At 41.5% G+C, this 20786-nt stretch overlaps 1 protein-coding gene across 1 annotated transcript in view; it reads right to left on the bottom strand.

The window, feature by feature from the left end:
• Positions 1-2322: 2322 nt before the first annotated feature.
• The window catches only part of Kcnmb4 (potassium channel subfamily M regulatory beta subunit 4), a gene marked incomplete at its 5' end in the record, with an annotated part of 56671 nt that continues 38207 nt past the window's right edge, over positions 2323-20786 (bottom strand). The window contains 1 exon segment of the mRNA XM_005374310.2: positions 2323-2858. Coding sequence (XP_005374367.1) covers positions 2690-2858 — 169 coding nt within the window. The 3' untranslated portion in view covers positions 2323-2689.

Genomic DNA, 20786 nt, shown 5'->3' with positions numbered 1-20786 from the left:
GGCAGCAGTGACCATAGAATACACAAGTCCCTTGGTAATGAAGAAAAAAAGGCAGGCAAATCCTAGGTCTTTTAGTTAACTTGTGAAACAGAGATGGCCAACTTGCTCTCGACTCATTTATGACAGTACTCTGGGGTAGTCATACGAGGGAGAAATAAACCTGTTTTACACGAGCCATTGTATCCTGGGGCCCTTTGAGATACCAGCCCTACAACAAGAAAATGAAAATATTAAGGTTTCTTGATCTTTTACAATCTTAAAGTGTCCTCCTCTTGTTCTTTTGGCTTTACCTTTACGGGGCAAGTGTGCCAATTAATCTTAATTGTCAGCTCACTGGATGAGGAGACTCCCAGAGAGGTGACCGGATTAGGAGGGATTAATCCACTGATATTCATAGCTGAACATACTGCTAGGAGGCGGGGCGCAGCCGGAGGTGAGCCACCTGGGCCGAGGATGTACCTCTTGCTGGTGCTCTCCTCCTGTCCTCTGCTTCCTGGCTGCCGTGAACTGGGCAGCTTTGCTCCCTCACACCCTTCTGCCATGATGGTCCTGCCTTACAGTCAGGTGACTGAGGACTAACCCCTCTGTAACTGTGAGCAAACTTAAGTCTCTCATTTACATAGCAGATATCAGGTATCTTGTCCCAGCAGTGAGAATGCTGACTAATAAACCCGGTACAAATAAGGAGCCTCAAATTTAACTGGTTACAAACAACTCAGACCCTAAACCTAAACAGGACCTCATGCATTCTGTATACTTTTCCTCTTTTCCAAAAATCAGCCTACAGAATATAGCTGTATACATTCCTTGGAGCTAAATGAAGTATCTGGTTAACAGAAATCATAAGTCTCAAACTGACAAATGAAAACTCAGACTGATATGTCAATTTCTTTTTTCTAACAGAGACGCATGTCCATACACTACTAAGTTTGACCTACTCTCTGCAATCATTGAAGCATACATAACTGGATAAAGATAGAATGGATAAAGTGACTTCATCTCCCACCATGTGATGCAAAGATGATGATTTTCTCGATTCCCAGTTTCCTGTTAGTCTACGCTTCAGAATAGGTCGCTGTGTTGCTAAGACAACAAGGATCCTGCAGCAGAAAACTGGGATTGAAGTCAAAGCAGTTAGCTGCCTCAAAGGATGTCACATACAATGTGTCCAAGGCCATTTTTCACAGGCCTGTACCACTTAAATAAAACAAAAACGGTGACTGTACTCATCGAACATTCCTCCAGGGTTCTGGGACACCCTTGATAATTTGAAAATACGAGTATGCAGACTGAAAGAAAGCCTCCTTGCATTAACACAGATGTTTTAAAGCCCTGTGGAAATAACTGAGGAACTTGTCCTTAAATTCTACTTTGCCCTTATTCTAACAGAGTATCTGTTGGAGAAGAAAAAAAAATTATGGTGTCAGCTGTTCCTCCACTAAAAACATACATTTCATCTAAACAAAGATTTTTTTTTTTTTTAGTTTGTTTTTTTTTGTTTTGTTTCTGGTACTGGGAATTGAACTCAGGACCTCACGCTGCCAGGCAGGTGCTGTGTCACTGAGCTAAGTCCCCAGCCCCCTAAACAAAGAATTGATTCCAGGTGGTAAATAAATACGGTAGGTTTGATATTCGCTGAGACCTGTGACTGATATTTGGAATTTGAATTTATGAACAAAAGCAAAGAACATTCTCCTCAGTGCACTTTTGATCAAGACACAGAAAGCTCAGCAACAGCAGTGGAACTGTAACGCCATGTCCACGTTCCTCAGAACAGCTGCTGTAATCTTCCTATTGTAAAACCCAAAACATTAAGGCAAGGACAAAGAAAACCAAAATGCTTGAACTGACTTTAAATTGTTCCCTGACCTAAAAGAAAGGAGAAATGAAAACAACATGTAACTATAAACTGAAGTCTCCCTCACATCATGTATATTTTATTGCACCAAGATAAAAATCCATCAAAAATAACAAACAGATGAATAAAGAAGCTCTGGGCTCTCAGAGATCGGACAGGCCTTCTTCAGAGTCCTCCTCTCCAAAGAAGGAACGCGGTGAACAACACCAGCAAGGCAAAGTCAGAGAGTGGAGAACGTTTTCCCTACCCTTGAGGGAAAGAGAAAGGAGTGAGTGGAGAAGGAGTTACCTTGTTCAAGCAGGTGTCGAAAGATACTCTTTAATCCTGGAAACTGAAGGTTATGCAGTAGAGTCGAGTTTTGCAGGAATTCTATTATTAAGTAAAAGTTAAATCTACAGTCAAATAAGAAACAGAAAATCTTTTTTTTAAAACCTTAGTGTTCTAAGAATAAAAAAGGAAATAGAAAAGAACACAGACCACTCTCTTTTAATATTTTTAAGTAGCATAAGTCATAATGGTTTGTATACTACACTATACAAGTAATATACTGTTACTTTCCAAAGAAAATCAACTTCTTATTGGGTTTTTTGCAACAGTTACTCCATATAGCTAAGGGCTTGACCCTTAACCCTCACTAGGACACATGGAATATAAGCTATGAGGTTCTAAGTCTTCCAGTTGTGCCTGTTTCTGCTGCCACTGAGGGAGGAGCCTCTCAGAGACCTGCCGTGGCCCGTTCCATCTCCTGCGCCGGGAAACGCGGGCTCTGCGGGTGCGCGGGCACCTACACGGGCAGCTTCTGTGCTTTGCTTCCCACAAGCCTGCTCGCCTTTAGGAGAACTTGCGCTTCTTCATGGCTTCTGCTTTCACCGCCAGGCTCTTGGCACAGATGGTCAGGACCACAATGAGAACACCCACCACAAAGGTCACCAGGGGCCAGAGGAAGCAGTGCAGGAGGACAATTTCATCGTGAGTGCGGTGCAGGAGCACGTCATCCGGTCTGCAAGACAGTGGAGAACAGGAGTGAAAGAGCGGTCAATTGCCTTAGCACGGCACTGGAAACGCCTTGCAACCGGGAGCCCAGCTTGCTTCCCAGCCTAAAGGCAACAACCATCCCTGAAGGTGAAGTCCTCATTCTGACTATAAATACTATACTTTGAGCGAGGCATGGTGGCACATGCCTGTAATCCTAGCACTCAGGAGGCTGAGGCAGGATTGCTGTGAGTTTGAGACCAGCCTGGGCTACAAAGTGAGCTCAAGGCCATGTTATGGTTGATACACTGTGTCAACTTGGACAGTATAGAGGTTTGGCTAAGTGACTCAGCAGGGAGCCAGGGTGCTTACTTTGTGTGCATCCTGAGCCTGTGCAAGAGGAGGGCATGGAGATTATGTGCATGCTACATGCCCCGTGGGTGGGGGTAGCCTGTTTACAGTGTAAGGGAGGGAAAGAGGCTGCTTGCCGCCATTCCTCCCTTTTGCTCTTGTTGCTTTTGCTGTGTTCTACCGCCATGCATGTTTGCCCTCTGCCATGTGCCACTCTGCCTCGGAGCCAGCCAAGTATGGACTGAAACCTCCATAAACTGTAAGCTAAATAAACTTTTCCTTCCTTAATTCTGGGGGTCAGGTATTTTACCCCAGCAGTGAGAGAAAAGTAACCAAGACAGGCCAGCCTGAACTGCACAGTGAGATCCTGTCTCAAAAACACAAAAAATAAATGAATAAATAAATGAATTTTACTGGGTCTGATCTAAGTGCAGAAGACGAGTTTAGGTTTATTGGAGAGGCCCATCCATCAGTAATTTTCAGATTAATTCAAGTCCCTTGACCAATGAATCTTACAGGATACATGAATTGAATATGTTAAACAACTCAGAATGGGGGACATAATAGCACAAGTGATTGCTACACCTTTGACATAATGTGACATACAGATTATAAGTGATATGCAAATTTGCACCAATTACTTGATTCAAGAACTCATCATTTTTGAAATGCATTTGAACCCAAATATAGGGGTTTTTTTCTTTTTTTTTTTTGTTTTTGTGAGACAGGGTCTTGCTATGTAGTTCAAGCTGGCCTTCAACTCACTTTGTAGCCCAGGCTGGTCTCAAACTCACAGTGATCCTCTGCCTCAGGCTCCCAAACGCTGGGATAACAGGCCTGCACCACCACATCTGGCTAACCCAGATAAACAATGCTGGAAGAAAAAAAATGTCAGTTAAAGCTACTGTTTGGATTAATCACAAAGACAAATGGAATAGTCTTTTCAGGTCAACTCAGTTTTGCTGCATGAACTACAGGTTTTTATTAAAAATGGGCAATGGTTGAACTGAATGGATTTTTCCATGCTCCCCAGTGTCAGGATTAGCCATCACTCTGAACTGCTGAGCACACCCCCTAGCTTGTGGTACTGGGTACCAAAGCCGGGGCCTCGCAGAGTGCTAGGCAGACACTCTCAGTGAGACATATCCCCAACCCTCATCACTGCATTAGCGAGATCTCAAACTGTCTCAATAGCATATGTGTCTTATCCATGTGGGGCTCTGCTTTTCAAATACTGTATTGGTCCCATTGATAGGAACTAAAAATGAGATACGCGCCACAAGCTATGGTCTCTCATCTTTAGCACCAGAGGTTTCCTGGGAGCTGAGCTTCCATACAAAAGGCTTATATTTTACAGGATACTTCCATTTCATCTGCAGGAAGTTCTGTGCAGTTATATTAGAGCGGCTGTGCCTCCTCCAGAAAAAGAAGAAAATGGTGCGGACTGATTTGTCCAGTTGCCCCCGAGAGCATCAAAGGCTTCAGAGCACAAGGATAGTGCAATTAATAGAGAAATGCACTCCCGAGGCACACTCATTAGTCAGAGCTCTCATAATTCAGAACCTATTTTCCCAGAGGACTGGCGAAGGCCATTGGGTATTCCTTTTTTTTTTTTCTCTTTATACCTAAGTGAAGCTTCCACGTGGCACTAACAGAAACAATTACACAGACTGGCTTTGGAAATTACCTTATCTTTGCACTGCTTTTCAAAAAAATTTCAAAAATGATGAGCTCTTGAATCAAGTAATTGGTGCAAATTTGTACATCACATAATTTCAAATTTTGCATATAAAGTGAGATTTTCTAATGACATTTTATTTCACAGTATTTGAATTAAAATTTATATTACATGAGGGCCAAGTCATTGGAACAATTAAAGCTAACGTCCCAGTTTGCAGAAATTACTCCAGTTTGTGAAGCCTACGGAAACATATTCCTCAAGGCCTGGGTTATCATTCATTTATACACACATACTATGTACACACAATTTATGTTCATATCCTTTCTTCCTACTCAGTCCAGTAGGGCGGGGGTTTTCTTAGTTCCCGTTATTCTACACATACGAGTGTCTTTAGTTGCTAGTTGCACTATGTGGTTGGCTGCCTTGATATCCTGAATTGATTAGAACATTTACCTTTCATGGTCATTTTGACTTCAGGGAAGAGTCAGAAGTCACATGGCACCAAATCAGGTGAATAACGTGGATGGATGAGGACTCACCACAGTGCGTGTGTGCTTTTTTTTAATCTTTTTGAGACAGGGTCTCCCTATGCAGTTCAGCCTGGCCTTGAGCTCACTTTGCAGCGCAGGCTGGTCTCAAACTTGCAACAATCCTCCTGCCTCAGCCTCCCAGGCACTGGGATTATAGGCATGCACCACCATGCCCGGCACCATGGTGTTGTTATGAGCCTACCGTTTAATGAGATTGCCCTCAGCAGCACTGTTCACTGTACGTGGAGCATCTCATAAAGACACCAAAGAGAACTTCCAAAACTACTTCAGAAAATGACAAGGATGACAGGATAAGTGTGTTCAAATCAAGGGAGCAGATCCTGAGGGGGGCTAATGGCAATGTCTCTTATAACACATTTTTCCCCCAATTTAAACATTCACTGTATTTTTCAACCACCCCCATAGCTACTGCTAAATAACTGCTTGCTACTGGTGAGCCTGCTGCTTTTGAAGTCCTACTGTCTGTACACACTGTATGATGGCACAGGGCACAGCACAGTCGAACACCGTTTTAGTCTTTCAAATCCCCAATCCTAGCACTGTTATTTTTTTCAGCTGCGGTTACTGTCTTGGTTACTTTTCTTATTGCTAGGACAAAACACCCAACGCCCAAAATGAAGGAAGGAAAGGTTTATTTAGCTCACAGTTTGTGGAGGTTTCAGTCCATACTTGGCTGGCTCCGAGGCAGACTGACATAGCAACAAGAGCAAAGGGGGGAATGGCAGTGCATGCAAGCCTCTCTCCCTCCCTTATGTTGTAAGCAGGTGACCCCCACCCAGGGGGCGGCACTCTCACAGTTAACCTTCTAAACTTCTCACATTGACACAATGAACAATATCCTAGAGCAGGAAGGGCATGTCCTTTTCATCCCAGGATGTAGAACTGCTGAGTCACTTAGCCAAACTTCTAGACTCCCCAAGTTGACACAATGTATCAACCCTAACAGTTACCACAGCTGCCAGTGACATATGCAAGGGTAAAGCTGTCTCTTAGGAGGCTCTGTCTGGGAAAGACCGTTCTATTCCTTTAGAATCTACAGGTACAGGATGAGCTCGAGGTTCATCAAAAGGCGTGTGGGGGAGGAGGTGAAGGACACTGAGACGTATCTAATGCCACTTGCTATGGTTTGAACCCGAGAAGCTCATACAGTGAAGGCTTGGTCCTCACGTAGCGACGTCCAGAGCAGGGCTTTGGGGAGACGACGGGATCACTGGGGCTTTGATACCACCAATGGATTAACTCACTGATGGACATAATTTAATGCAGTGCTGGAAAATGACAGCAACTTTGGGAGATGGGGCATAACAGAAGGAAGTGGGGGGGGCAGGGTAATGCCTTGGAAGGGTGTGTTTTGTCCCAGGACACTTCCTGTTTCTCAGTCTATCTCCCGGTTTCCCAGCCACCAGGAAGCGAGCAGTTTGGCTTCATACCACACTCCTTGCTACAATGTCCTACTTCATCAAAGCCCATGGCAGCAGGGCTCCGGGACCACAGACTGCAACTTCTGAAACCATGAACAAAAATAAGTCTTTTGTCATGTAAGTATGCTGCTCGCAGGTGTTCTGTCATAGCAATGGACATGTGACTAACACACCACTGAACTATACTTTAAAATAGTTAGTGTTTTAAAAAAGGGAAAAGTAAAAAGGAAGAGAAAGGACTAAAGGGCTTGGATTTTTAATACTAGGTTAGGAAATGTGCATGTAATTTCCGTAATATGTTTCTTCGCAGCTAATTTTCTAGGAAAATGCTTCAGTGTGGATCCTCCTTTCTATTCCTACAACTGATGTTGCACCCTTTATCATAATATGGTGCAATTGAGCCAGAAAAATAGATGAGAGTAGCTGGAACCACTATACATATTTTCTGAAACAGTCTTTAGAACATGTACTGAAAACAAATATGAATAAAAAAATGAAAGGGGGAGATAACAGCTGGAAAACGCTAGTCTGAGAACTTTATTTTGTTCAGACATTTTTTGGAATTCTACCTAATCTAAGAACCTGGGGGAAATATATTATTATTTCAAATCACAAAACATCATCCACTTTGAGTGAGTCACGATGAATTCTGTAATTGTTTGCAAAACTTTTTTGAAGTAGAAATACTAAGTGTACAGATATACATATTTCTTTAAAAAATAATTCATGGCTGTTTCCATTTCATGCAATGCTAAGATGCCCCATGGTCTCCTCAGCAGGAAAAGCTTATTCCTTTGATTAATAATACTTAAGTTCATTGCTCGGTTATATAATTTACTGAGATTCCTCTAAATTAGGAATTTGGCTTACTGAAATTGGGATTGTAGTGCCTTAGTTGGAGGCAGTCCCTTGCCTCAGTTTCCTCCAATTTTACCAGGTAGGCAGCTTTCAGATTAGCCAAAAATTATTATAAAAGAGTTTGGACTTAAGAGTTTCCATAATTATACATAAGTACTAATGAGAAACATGTAAAAATGTTCATGCAAGCTGGGTGTGGTGGTGCAGGCCTGTAATCCTAGCACTCGGGAGGCTGAGGCAGGAGGACTGTTGTGAGTTTGAGGGCAGCCTGGGCTACAAAGTGAGCTCAAGGTCAGCCTGAACTGCATAGCAAGACCCTGTCTCAAGAAGACAAAAAAAAAATGTCCATGCAAAAAAAGATGATTATTTCATATATAGATCTATAATGATCTATAGAATAGAATAGAATATATATAGAATAGAATATATAGATCTATATAGAATCTATATAGAATATATAGATCTATATAGAATCTATATAGAATATATAGATCTATATAGAATCTATATAGAATATATAGATCTATATAGAATCTATATAGAATCTATAGATCTATAATGATCTCTAAAAAGTAAGCAAGATGTACAAATATAAAACAAGAGAAAGTGCTATAGGTAACCTCAGAAAAACTTTCCAAATGATTGGTACTATCCTGAGTCTAACTTTCAAAGTATATTGTGACAAGTATTACTGTTTCTGTTTTTGTTTTTTGAGACAGGGTCTTGCCATGTAGTTCAGGCTGACCTTGGACTCACTATAGAGCGCAGGCTGGCCTCAAACTCACACTGATCCTCCTGCCTCAACCTTCCAAGTGCTGAGATTATGACAACTGTAAGTATTTCTCTTATTTGTTTTCTGAATTTTAACCTTGGATTTACTATATTAGAATCCAAGGTTGTAGGATCCAGAAATCTAAATTAAAAACAACCCTTCTGGGTATATCTATCTATATTTAAAGAACCAATGTCTAAAGTTGTAATAGTTTTTTAAAATATAGTAAGAAACGTGAAGATATTTTGGGGCTGAGGATATAGCTCAGTGGCACAAGCACCTACCTGCCAAGTGCAAGGTCCTGAGTTCGATTCCCAGTACCAAAACAAAAACAAAAACAAGATACTAGGCTAGTTATATCCCAAACCGCCTAGCTGTCACTACGCCCAGGTAATTTTCACAATCTCCACATACTATTACACTGAATTTGTACTGCATAAAGGAACTCTGGGTAAGGCAGGAGGGCTGGGAGGGAGAAGACAGGTACAGGGCAGGGGGCGGGGGGCTGCAGGGCTGAATGTACAACCATGCCAACCTGGCTCCCAGGATGCCCTCTGTTCTAGATGGCACACAGACACTCCACTGAGAAGCCAGACGCCAGTGCAGCACTCGTTAAATGAGATAAAAAGACAAAGATTTGGTATACATCCTCCAAAGTGTAACAAATACACTCACTTTGACTTTGTCTCACCAAATAGGAGTCCCTCCACTCTACAGTGCATCTTCTGTTGACTAGCAGCGACAGAAAATAGTGATCTTTCTTCTTTCTTTCTTTAACAGGAGGGAAGATTTCCTAAACTTAACCAGTTTATACAAAAAAACTGCACTATAATTTCCTAGTACTGGATGATGGAAACTGTATCAATCAAGAGACAAGATGTCACAATTCAAAATGCTTTCCCATCCCAGAGAAACTGAGACCTTTCTAGATTTGCTATAACAAGTGCTTCCTGTGGCTTTTAGCAGGTAATTTTTCTTTACATGTAGGAAGCTAGAAAGTTATGATTTTGGCTTGTCTCAGCATAATATGACATTCTTATGCCAACCACACTTATTGCGTTGCCTTTTTTTCTTACATATTTCTTTTTTATTTTTTTAACTTTCTTGGGAGGGTATCAAGAATCGAACTCAGGACCTCACGCTTGCCAGACAGGTGCTATGCCACTGAGCTATATCCCCAGCTCTTCTTATACATTTCTAATTTATCCCTAAATCCTCTCAATCTGTGTGCGTGTGTGCGCGCATATACTAGGGATCGATGCTAAGCATGTGTTCTATCACTGAGCTGCTACCTCCCTCCAATCCTCTCAATCTTTAGGAAACTCATTCAACTCTTCTTAAAATAGACACATACACATACAAGTATCAATCAAGTACCTACATTCACATATCAGGTATATGGTAATGGATGGAAACTTTTCAGCCGTGAAGTTTCACTGACATTTCTTTGAGAAATAAAGTACTACATCATTACAGGAATTTGCACATATGCATTAAAGTCTAAAAGTGCTTCATCATTACTTCAATCAAAATAGTTCCCCCAAAATAACTCCATTCCTGTATGCCAGGTCTCTGGCATAGGAGCATAACCCAAGGATACCAAAAATGGGATAATTTCATTCTCCAGGTCTTTTGAACAGTGTTATCTAGGGCTGCTTTAAATCTTAATTATTATTTATAGCAAGACCTATGTCCAAAAAAGAATCTGAAATAGGTAACAAATACGTAAACACAATAAAATCCTGAGTCTGACCATAAAGAACAAGAGCACTGTAATTAGGAGGCAGGACAAGGTAAAAACCCCAGGCTAAGAAAGCTACTGCATCGAGCCCAAATAAAATGTATCTCTGAGTCTTGCAAGCTCCCAAGGGGAGAAAAAAAACATGGTGAGTTATCAACTGCCATCATTACAAGGAAACATGACAGTTTGTCAGGATAAACTTGTTGCTGTCACTAAACTACAAGAAAATTTTGGGTGCACTTTCCCATAAGTAATCTGTATAACATTTTTTTTTTTTTGTCTTTTTGAGACAGGCTTTTGCTATGCAATTCAGGCTGGCCTTGAACTCACTTTGTAGCCCAGGCTGGTCTCACACTTGCAACGATCCTCCTGCCTCAGCCTCCCCAGTGTTGGGATTACAGGCATGTGCCACCATGCCCAGCTTTTGTATAACACATTTAAAAGGCCCTGAATAGCAATTTTATTTTATTTATTTATTTATTTATTTATTTATTTATTTATTTATTTTGGTTTTTCTCTGGTACCAGGAACTGAACTCACGACCTTGCGCTTGCCAGGCAGGCGCTTTTGCCGCTGAGCTAAATCCCCAGCCCCCTGAATAGCAATTTTACAAAGCTGCCTATCAATAAAATCAGCTGAGGAGTTTTTGCAATACTGATTTCCAGACTTCAGACACAGATTTCAAAGAGCTTTCCAGGCAATGCTGGGTTTCAGAAAGCCTCAGAAAGTTTTCCACATAAGTCTCAAACATATAAACAAATATTTAAATGAAATGCCACTGCATTACAGATTTCTAGGCAGAAATTACTAGTCATTGATATCTAATCGAGAAATCTTTGATGTGGGTTATACATTAATCAGCATCCCATTGCTATAACAAAGTGCCTGAGACAACTAACTTATAAAGAGAAAAAGTCTATTTTAGCTCACAATTTTGGGGGTTCAAGTCCCAGCTGGTTGGCCCCAGTAATGCAGGTCTGTGGTGACACAGGGCAGGAGTACATGGCAAAACAATACTGTTCACTTCGTTACCAGGAAGCAAAAGAGGGAAAAAGACCCAGACCACCCAATCCCCTTCAAGGGCATTCCTTCAGTGACCTAAAGACCTCGGTTAGGGGGCTGGGGATTTAGCTCAGCAGCACAGCGCCTGCCTGGCAAGCGTGAGGTCGCGAGTTTGATTCCCAGTACTGGGAATAAAAAAAAAGACCTCTGTTAGGCCCTATCTCTCAAAAATACCAGTATCTTCCAAAATGACACTCTGGGACACAAGTAATGCAGTGGTCTTTGGGGACATTAAAGACCTATATCAGGGTATTATTAGATGTTGTGAGTTTCGGCAAGGCTATATACTATGGGCTTTTTAGAAAGACAATGAATTAAAACACACCCCATAGAAATACCCGAGTCGATCTGTTGATCAGTGGTTGTTAAAAGATTTCAAAAGTTTATTTTCTACTAAAAGATGTTAAGGTGGTATAACTCAGTGACAGAGAATGTGCTTAGCATGCATGTGGAGTTTGACTTAGCACCAAAAAAAAAAGTTGCTTTTTGTTTTGGCATAACTGAGTTGTCACTACTGAGAGGAAATACCCCTATGTTTAGTTGCTCTTGGACGCAATCCTAAGACCTTGCCAAGAGAAGAGACAAGTATGCCCGCCTTCCTAAGTGACCCTGGGAAAGCACTTGAACAGCTGAGTAACAGGAGTGGGAACACAGGAACCAGATGGAAAGATCCTTTGCAGTATTTTTTTTTGTCTTTTTTGAGACAGGGTCTCACTATGCAGTTCAGGCTGGCCTCGAGCTCGCTTTGTAAGCCAGGCTGGCCTTGAACTTGCAACAATCCTCCTGCCTCAGCCTCCCGAGTGCTGGGATTACAGGCGTGTGCCACCACAGCCGGCTTCTCCAGTATTTCTTATGTTGAGTTGCTGTATTGTGGGGACTCACTTGGACCCCTTGGGTTGGTACAAAAAATTAAACCCAAAGACATCTGAGATTCAACATGTGCTAAAAAAGGCCATGCTAAAGGCGTTTCCCTTATCTGAATAACAACAGCAAACTCTGAGGTGTAAGGCCACAATAAATTTCCTCTCCAGGTACTTTCATGTCCCTGAAGAAGAGAGGAAGACCAGTGATGCCTGCAGAGACAAACATCACCATACAGGCATCCTCCTAAAAACTTTCAGGAGGCCCATCTGCCCTTCCCATTGAAGCCTTTCTGCCCCCAACCCTGGTTCCTACTGAGCTAAATATATATATAAAACCTTTGACTCCATCACTTCTCAACTCCTTTTCTCTGAGGCTCCTGTGCATGGACATTGCACACCCTTTCTCCTGCTATCTTCTGTTAGTTTAATTCACAGTCCTCAGCCACTAAACCTGAAAGAGTAGAGAACAAAGTTATTTTTCCTCCGCTACACTAAGTTCATTTCGGTTCACGTGTATCTAGCAATGACACTGTGATAAAGGCTTTTAAAACACCTGGGAGGTGATTATATTAACTTCATGGCCAGGTGTGGTAGAACATGTCTGTAATCCTAGCACTCAGAAGGCAGAGGCAGGAGGACTGCCACGAGTTCGAGGCCAGTCTGGGCTATATAGTGAGACCCTGTCTCAACAACAACAGCGACAAACAACAAAAACCTTTGTGGTTTTCCCCATAGAAGGTTTCTATTTGTGAATGAAATACTGATTATAGATCTATAAGTGTTATTTACGTCCTTGGATTTTAACTGTCTTCTCCAAACAGATTAAGTTGAGGTAGTGAAGTGCCATTGTGTAAAAGGTGCTCCTCAGCATTACTTGCTCTTCATGAAGGAATTTAAATCTAACCCAAACCTGTAGCATCTAGAGAGAAAAAACTGCATTCAGTTTTGCAGGCTATGCAGCAAACTGGTAGGTGTGTTATTTTGGAGGAACAGGAATTGAATTAATTAAAAGGAAGCAATAGAGTTAAGTCCATTCTGATGTAGAGAACCAAACAGCCTTGCAAGTTCAGGACAGGTTTCAGAACATGAACCTAAGTTAGGCAAACCTGGGTTGGAATGTGGGCTTTGCAGCTCGTTGGTTACGTGACCTGAGAAAAACACTTTGTCTCTCCAAGTCTGAATCTTCTTATCTGTAAAATGGGATAATAATATCTACTTTACTCCCAGTGAATAAATGACATAATGTGTGTGAGACACTTAGCCCAGAGTGCATCCTAATCATTAGTACTAAAGGAGTGATAATGATAAGGATCATTAGAAATCAAAAATGATTTTAAAACACTGGTAGTATCTTGCCCAAATATCTTCAAGTGAACACTGTACAGGAGTCACAGGAAATTCCTTTGATCAAGTGAAAATATCTTTGAAGTAGATGTCTTCATTTCACCTCAGCATCCAGAGTCCCTAGCTGTCAGCATTCCGATCCTGAACAGCAGGCTTAAAGGAAGCAGTTAATACACAGAATAGGTTTGATAAGCAAATAATTGTTTTTAATTCTAATGATATGCATGTCAGGCAGAGATAAGAACAAATTTAAAAATTCAGTGATGCTTGATTAGGAATACAAAGGAAGTTACAACCCTAAATTTACTCAATAAACTATCTATCTCTCTATCCATCCATCCATCTATCCATCCATCCATCCATCCATCCAGCATCCACATGTACTGGTCTCCTTGGGGGTTGAATCTAGGGCGTTGCACATGCTAGGCAAGAGCTGTACAATGGATTGAGGCACTTGCCTACTGTGTGAGAGCCTCTGGGTTTGATTATTGCAAAGCAAGTAACAACAGCAAAAACCGCAACAATTACTAAGATACTACTGAGTAAGATGATGGCCCCCCACAGACGTAGTCTGACAGATTACATCAAACAGGTCTTTGGAGAAAGTCCTGGGGAAAACTGCAGTTCTGTTCTCCTAGAACAGCACACTTTAAAAAAAGTTTTATACATGCTGTGTGGTAATTTTTTTTAAGTGTCTGCCTGTTTTCTCAACCTGATTCTTACAATCTTGAAATCACAGATCTTTAGCTAAAATGACTTCTGAGTTCTCAGGGGAAAAAGGGGTAACTGTCAAGACTTGCAAATCAGAAAGATTATTAAGAATTTCTAGAAGTCTTCAAAAAAAATGGCAACTCAGTGAACCCATTTCATCCTAAGGTCAGCTGGGCATTAAAAAACTTTATTTTCTAGAAATCTTCTGTTGTTCTTTCACTGAAAAGCAATGGAAAGAGAAATTTTAAATTAGTTTTACATTCTCTCAGATTAGATCTAAGAAACTCATTAAGTTTATGTGAAATCCTTTTCCTTTTCCACTGCTCATGAAGCTGCTCAGGAAGAGTGCCGTGTCACTGATGTCCCAGAGACAAGCCATGCTTCAGCATGACACGCAGTCCTCTGACTTCATCAAAGGTCGCCATTTTGGAAACTAGATCGCAGTTTCCTTCCAAAAATTCTTGTGAGCTTTTCTTAAGAAGACTATTCCTGTTCTTTAGGATAATTCAGTCTGTGGTTTCTCTCAGTTACCAAGTAAGTTATTTATTTTACAGAAGACTGTGGGTTTTTTTCTTCGCTTAAACTTAAGTTTTAAACAGAAATGAAACAGAAAAGAAGACATCTACATTCTTCTGTTTGAGACAGATTATTCTTATAATGGTTCTTATCTTATGTATCTATTTTCAGTTATCATTTTATAGTGGAAATCTGGCATTTTAAATCAGTGTGGGAAAGATGGGTCATTCAATGCATTGTGGTTGGGTAGCATCTGGAGGAAAAAAACACACTGACTTCTATCTTATTCCCCACTCCCTACCCCCACATACACACAAATTCCAGATGGGTCAGAATTTGAACTGTATTATGAATGACAGAGTGTGAATTATGCCAGGACATCAAGTACTTAGCTCGCTGACTAGGGCAAAACAGTAGGGCCCCTTATTTACTTTGTGAAGCAAATACCAAATGGAAAAAGAAGTTCTTACAGAAAAGACTGCACACTCTGAAAGGATCAATCACTGACCAAAGGCTCTGTGTGCTTTGCTTTCTAAATGGTTGAAAAGATGGAGGAGTCGCTTCTTTGAAATTAAATAAGGTAATTATCCAAGGGACTAAAGGCAGGCATGCTCTAGGTCTGCTCTAAACCATGATTCTAAGAGCCCTGCTTCCTTCACGTGAAGGAAGTCAATGCTGACACCAGCACAGTGACAGCATATGTAGAAAAAGATGCTCTGAAAGATCACTTTAACAGCCACATCTTGTATCATTTCCCTAAGCTGAATCATGTTCTCAACTCTCACTTTCGGCAGAGGACACGGAAAACGAGCAGGCGATATAATCACAGTTCACACACTTGCCATGTGGGTGTGAGAAAGCGTTTCCAGGGAGAAAATGACAAACATACTGATGTACCCAAAATATGCATCTGAGCAGGGATTCCATTGGGTGCTTGGAAGGCTGACAAGAGCTTAAGAATTTTGGTTCTCAAGGAAATGAGGGGGGTAAGGAATCCCCTCAAATGTCACTGCATATTCTTACCGTCTGAACAATACTGGGGTAGTGTGTGTAGTGGAAGCATGCCATTTAAAAGGGGTCGAGAAACATTTTCTTCCCACAATTTTTGATACAAAATCAAGATGACAAAGGCTTTTTAAGTAAAACTGAAGTAGGGGGCAAAGCAAAGGAGGCTCTTGGCCCAAACACGATGCTGTCAGTGGTCATGCCCAGCTCCACAGAGTCTGGAATTCTTTTCCAGGGGTTCCCATACCTAGGAGACCACTAGGCTAGGAAATGTGAGTGGAACAGGAAAAGGGTTCAAGGAAGGGAATGAAAATCCACAGCACACCGTTTCAGTTCAATACATGGTGTGTGTGTGTGTGTGTGTGTGTGTGTGGTCGTGAGGGCGGGGTCTTAGGCTCAAAGGGATTTTTTTCAAAGGCCACATATATTTGTTTGAAATCGTAGCTGCCAAAGATGTACTTGCATCAACAATCATGTGTATTTACTACTTGTGTTTTTACACACTGTGCCAACTATTTTCAGATAATTTCCAAGAACAAGTGGTCACATTTACTATTTTCTTTGTCATTACTGATTTCCTCCCTGTTTAGTTACAAAATATTTCTAGCTCAATCGGCTTCACTGTATGCCTGCCAACTGCTCTCTTTCCCTTAACTCACCGCCCTGACTCAGGTGTCCCGCCCGCCCGCAGGAGCCTTCGGGCACTGCCGCTCCCATGCCTGCCGCAGTTCAGCCCCAGCACGGCTCGAAAGGCCGCCAGGGCGGGCTGAGTCAATATCGGATGAGCTCAAGCAGGTGAGCACACATCCTGTTTTTTTCCAAAACTCTGAAAGATCCTGTAACTTATTCCAAAGTAATTCATTCCAGAGTTTACTCTCAGTACATCACCGTAAATGTCTGATTAGGTTAAATCCAATTCAGCGAAGGAAGTCAGACGCCACAATTTCTTTTCTTTTCTATAATACCTCTTACATCAGAATTACACTATTATTTTGGCAGGTCTGAAGAGAGGATCTGAAAAATGTATCCTGGGTGGGGGAAAAGTCATTTGAGTATCTTGTTATTATGAAAGCTCAAAGGAAAGGTTACTTCTTATTATAATACTGACATTCTAGAAGGTTCCTGATGCTCAAAAGCCTATTTCATTACAACGTATTGCGCACCAGTTATTTTTTAATCAAATAATTGCACGGTATGATATGCTTTGCTATGTAGGAAGATAGAAACAGGCTAGTATTTCTATCAAGGCTAGCAATGAATCATTCATCCTAACCCCTAAATTATATAGTACCGAGCACATGAATAATAGCTTTACATTCACTTCTGTTGCAGTCTGTTAAGTAATTATATCTCTTAGCTAAAATGCTTTAAACAGATATTGAAATACTTCTGAATAATAAAATTAGCTAAATTAATTTTGAGGCTCTTTTCCTTGCTGGTGAATGTTTGAAGAAAAAAAGTACTATAAAGAAATATGCATAACAAAGTGGTGGCTTACAGTTGAATAATAGAATTATAAAGCTAGAGTAATTAAAAAGATCCTAACATTCAAGAAAATGGGTGGAAGTAACCAGGATTGGTGGACTGATGTGCAAAGCTTGAAAAATTACTAAAAATTATAGGTAAGAGTATTTCTAGGGAAATTATTGCTTTCTTTTCTTTTCCCATGAGTGTAGCATTAATATCGCAGACAGAGGCTACTCCATCCAGGATCATGCAGTGACCATGACATGGGATAAAGGTATACGTCCATGATCCAAGACGGACAAACACAGGGCATAACCTCCTTGCTATAAGCCTCCCGAAGCTTTCAAGGTGCTCCCATGGCACAGTTAGCCGTGGTAATGGCTGGGGATGTGCGATTTCACTGAGTAACATCCATCATGGCTGAAACTAGTTCTCTCAATCTAAAGCACAGAAACAGTTTTCAGAAGTGTATGTGGCATTTTAAAGGACGTTCTTGGTGCTCTGTTCTCTTCATTCTGCCATTCAACATTTGCAGAACACCTAGGACACAGCAGGCACGAGGGCTGACCCCGTGGGCTCCCTCTCCTTACTCACGGACACTCTCTTCTCTACTCTCTCCTTCTGCGCCCCCAGCATAATGCTGCCGCATGCTCTAGATGTTGTGTGAAGGTCTGCTGGTTGCTTACGGTTGAAATGCATTTCAAAATTCAATGGACATTCAAACACAGTGCGGAGGTAAGGAGGAACAAGAGCACTGGGATTTGCCTGCTAAAATAAAAAGGAAGCATCTTGCGAGCAGATGTGAGAGAACAGGAGTGTGGAGTTTGGGGAATAAATAGACAGTGTGTTGGTAGGAGACATGCACATCAAAGGCACCAGCTTTGGCCCAGAACACCATACTACTTTGCCGCCAAGGATGCACTTCAACATGGACAAAGTAGCAGTTTCATTGATTAGATTTAATAGAGCTTCTTATGTTACCCTATTCCAATTCAGACTGGAATCCTGGCTGATGGTAGCAGCTCTGCAGCAGAGGGGTTAAGGAAATGAACTCTGGCCTGGCGTGGTGGCACACACCTATAATCCCAGCACTTGGGAGGCTGAGGCAGGAGGATCTTGCGAGTGCAAGGCCAGCCTGGGCTGCAAAGTGAGCTCAAGGCCAGACTGAAATGCATAGTGAGACCCTATCTTAAAAAGACAAAACAAAAAAAAATGCACTCTGGAAGTTCATCTCAGAGGAGACAGCAGAATGGTGAATTGTAGAGGTTGGGAAAGTGCAGAGTAGGGAGGAAGGGTGGAAAATAGGCTTCAAAACAGAGAAGAGTAAATTGTGTTCTATAGCACAGTAGGGTCATTATAATTCACAACAGGCTACTATGTATATATTTTATGAAGAACTGGAAGAATTTGTCTTTAATTCATAGTTTAGACAGATAGAGGATAAATATATAAGGTAAAAAATACAAATTACCATGATTTGATCATTAAACATTTTATTCATGTATTGAATCACTCTATATAATTATTATGTGCCAGCTAAGAAAAGAGGCTTGAGTCTGGACTCTGTCTCCTGCCAACTATGTGATTCAGGCATACTCCTTAACCTCTCTTCAGTTCCCCCATATCTAAAGGGAGGATTATACTTAATAATGCCTCAGGACTGTTATGCAGATTTGGTGAGTTAATATGTATAAAGCACTTAAATAGTTCCTGGCACAGAGGAAACACAATATATAGATGATAGCTATATTGGACAGGAAGAAGGAAATAGGTCTCTGTGTCCCAGGCTTTTTTAGCATCTTTATGGATAACTTGGATAAGGGAATTAAAGCCATTTTGACTATTACGGTAGTCTTAGGACAGAAGAAACAACCAATATGATGGGTATCAGAGTAAACATAACAGAGTAGGACAGTCGATCAAAAGCTAGTGCTTATACTGTTTGATCAATTGTGCATGCCTATATCTTGTAATCTGAACAACTACTTTGAAGATAACAATATGCGATATAATAACCATTGTTAATTTCCTATCATCTTGTTTTCAAATTCTGTATCATTTGGATTGGTTTTCTCTCTTTAAAAAAGCAACAATATGTATTTATATGGGATAAATTAAAAGTCTTGCATATAAGTCCAGAATGCAAACCTTGGAGCAGTTTCGAAATGGGAGGAATGTGTTTTAACAGCAGCATTTGTAAAACAGATGTGGGGGTAGGAAGTTTAATTAATGATCAGCTCTGCATGAATTAACAGTGGGTTACAGCTGCCAAAAAAGCCAGTGCCGCATCAGGCCTCAGTGACTCAGTTTTTGTTTCCAGAGTGCAGTGGTAGTAGAAATGTCCCGCCTTCCTCCGCACAGGCCAGCTCAGCACACTCTAAGAACAACACAAGCAATCGAAGGCCTCGGCTTCCACAGCAGTGATGGACTCCTCATGGTCTGAAGGTCCGGGAACAGGGCTCGGACCCTTGTCCTGCTCCTCCCTCATCCATGAGCTTAAAGCCTTTGCTGTCTCCGCTGTCAAACTCAGACAATGCAGTCTGCCTGCATACTGAGACTACGGCAGTGACCACGCTTTTTAAAAATTATGATTAAAGAAGATATCATAAAGCTTGCCAGTTTAAACGTACAGTTCAGAGGCATTCATTAGACTCACAATGTTGTGCGACTGTCAACACTATCTCCAAACCTCTTTCTTCACATCACACAGAAACTCTGCTACCACCGAGCGGATTCCCCGCTTACCTCTGCCCGAGTCCCTGATGACTTCTATCCTACTTTCTGCCACTGTGGTTTGTGCCTGTTGTAAGGTATTTCCCAAGATGAATTTCTTGACAACCAAAAACGTCTGAGAGTAGGATGGGCTTCTTCAAGAAGTGATGTCCACTGTCAGCAGTTATTCAGGCAGTGTGAGAAACACTTTTCCAAAAATGATGTGGTAGGGACTCACTTAGGGTTGGAACAAATGACTGGAAAAGGTCTCCAGGTTTGAAAATCTGCCAATCTGTGAACCCCACAACACACACCCCATGTGTCACAGGCTCCTTCTGGCCCCATTTTACCTAAGATGAAACTGAGGCCAGAGCTCTTCAGTAAGTAGCCCAAGGTCATTCAATGAGTCATGAAGCGAGCTATGCATAGAACGGAAGTCTCCTGACGCGCAGCCCTGGCCTGCATTCCCCCATCCGACGGTGCTGCACTCTGTGACCTACTTGTCCTACAGTGCTTGTATTTTTCCTCCCAAATTCCCTCAGGGATTTGTTTGAAGGCTGTGTAAAGTCTCTTAAATGAAAAGTGATCTGATAACATCAAATTCTTAACTGTATTGCTATGACCATAAAAGCTGCTAGAAGATGAATTTCCAAGCATAAAACCACTTTGATTAACCATCAGAAATCAGCCCCTCAGATTCACATTTTAAGTAACGTGCAGTGTTTTGATGTCAGCCTGAAAAAGAGTGCTGGAAGGAATTCCGTGGATATTGCAGAGTGTGCTGGAGAAGCCACAGCAACACTGTTTTTAAAAGTATAGATTTGGAGGCCATACAGAGCCTGTCATTCTGACGTAACCTCTCTTAATATGGAACCAGACACAAATGTACATGGAAAAGGCT

The sequence above is a fragment of the Chinchilla lanigera genome, unplaced genomic scaffold (assembly GCF_000276665.1).
Source record: "Chinchilla lanigera isolate Chin_1 unplaced genomic scaffold, ChiLan1.0 scaffold00004, whole genome shotgun sequence".
In the NCBI taxonomy this organism is placed as follows: Eukaryota; Metazoa; Chordata; class Mammalia; order Rodentia; family Chinchillidae; genus Chinchilla; species Chinchilla lanigera.
The sequence above is the reverse complement of the archived record's forward strand: the minus strand, read 5'-3'. Positions and strand labels throughout refer to the sequence as shown.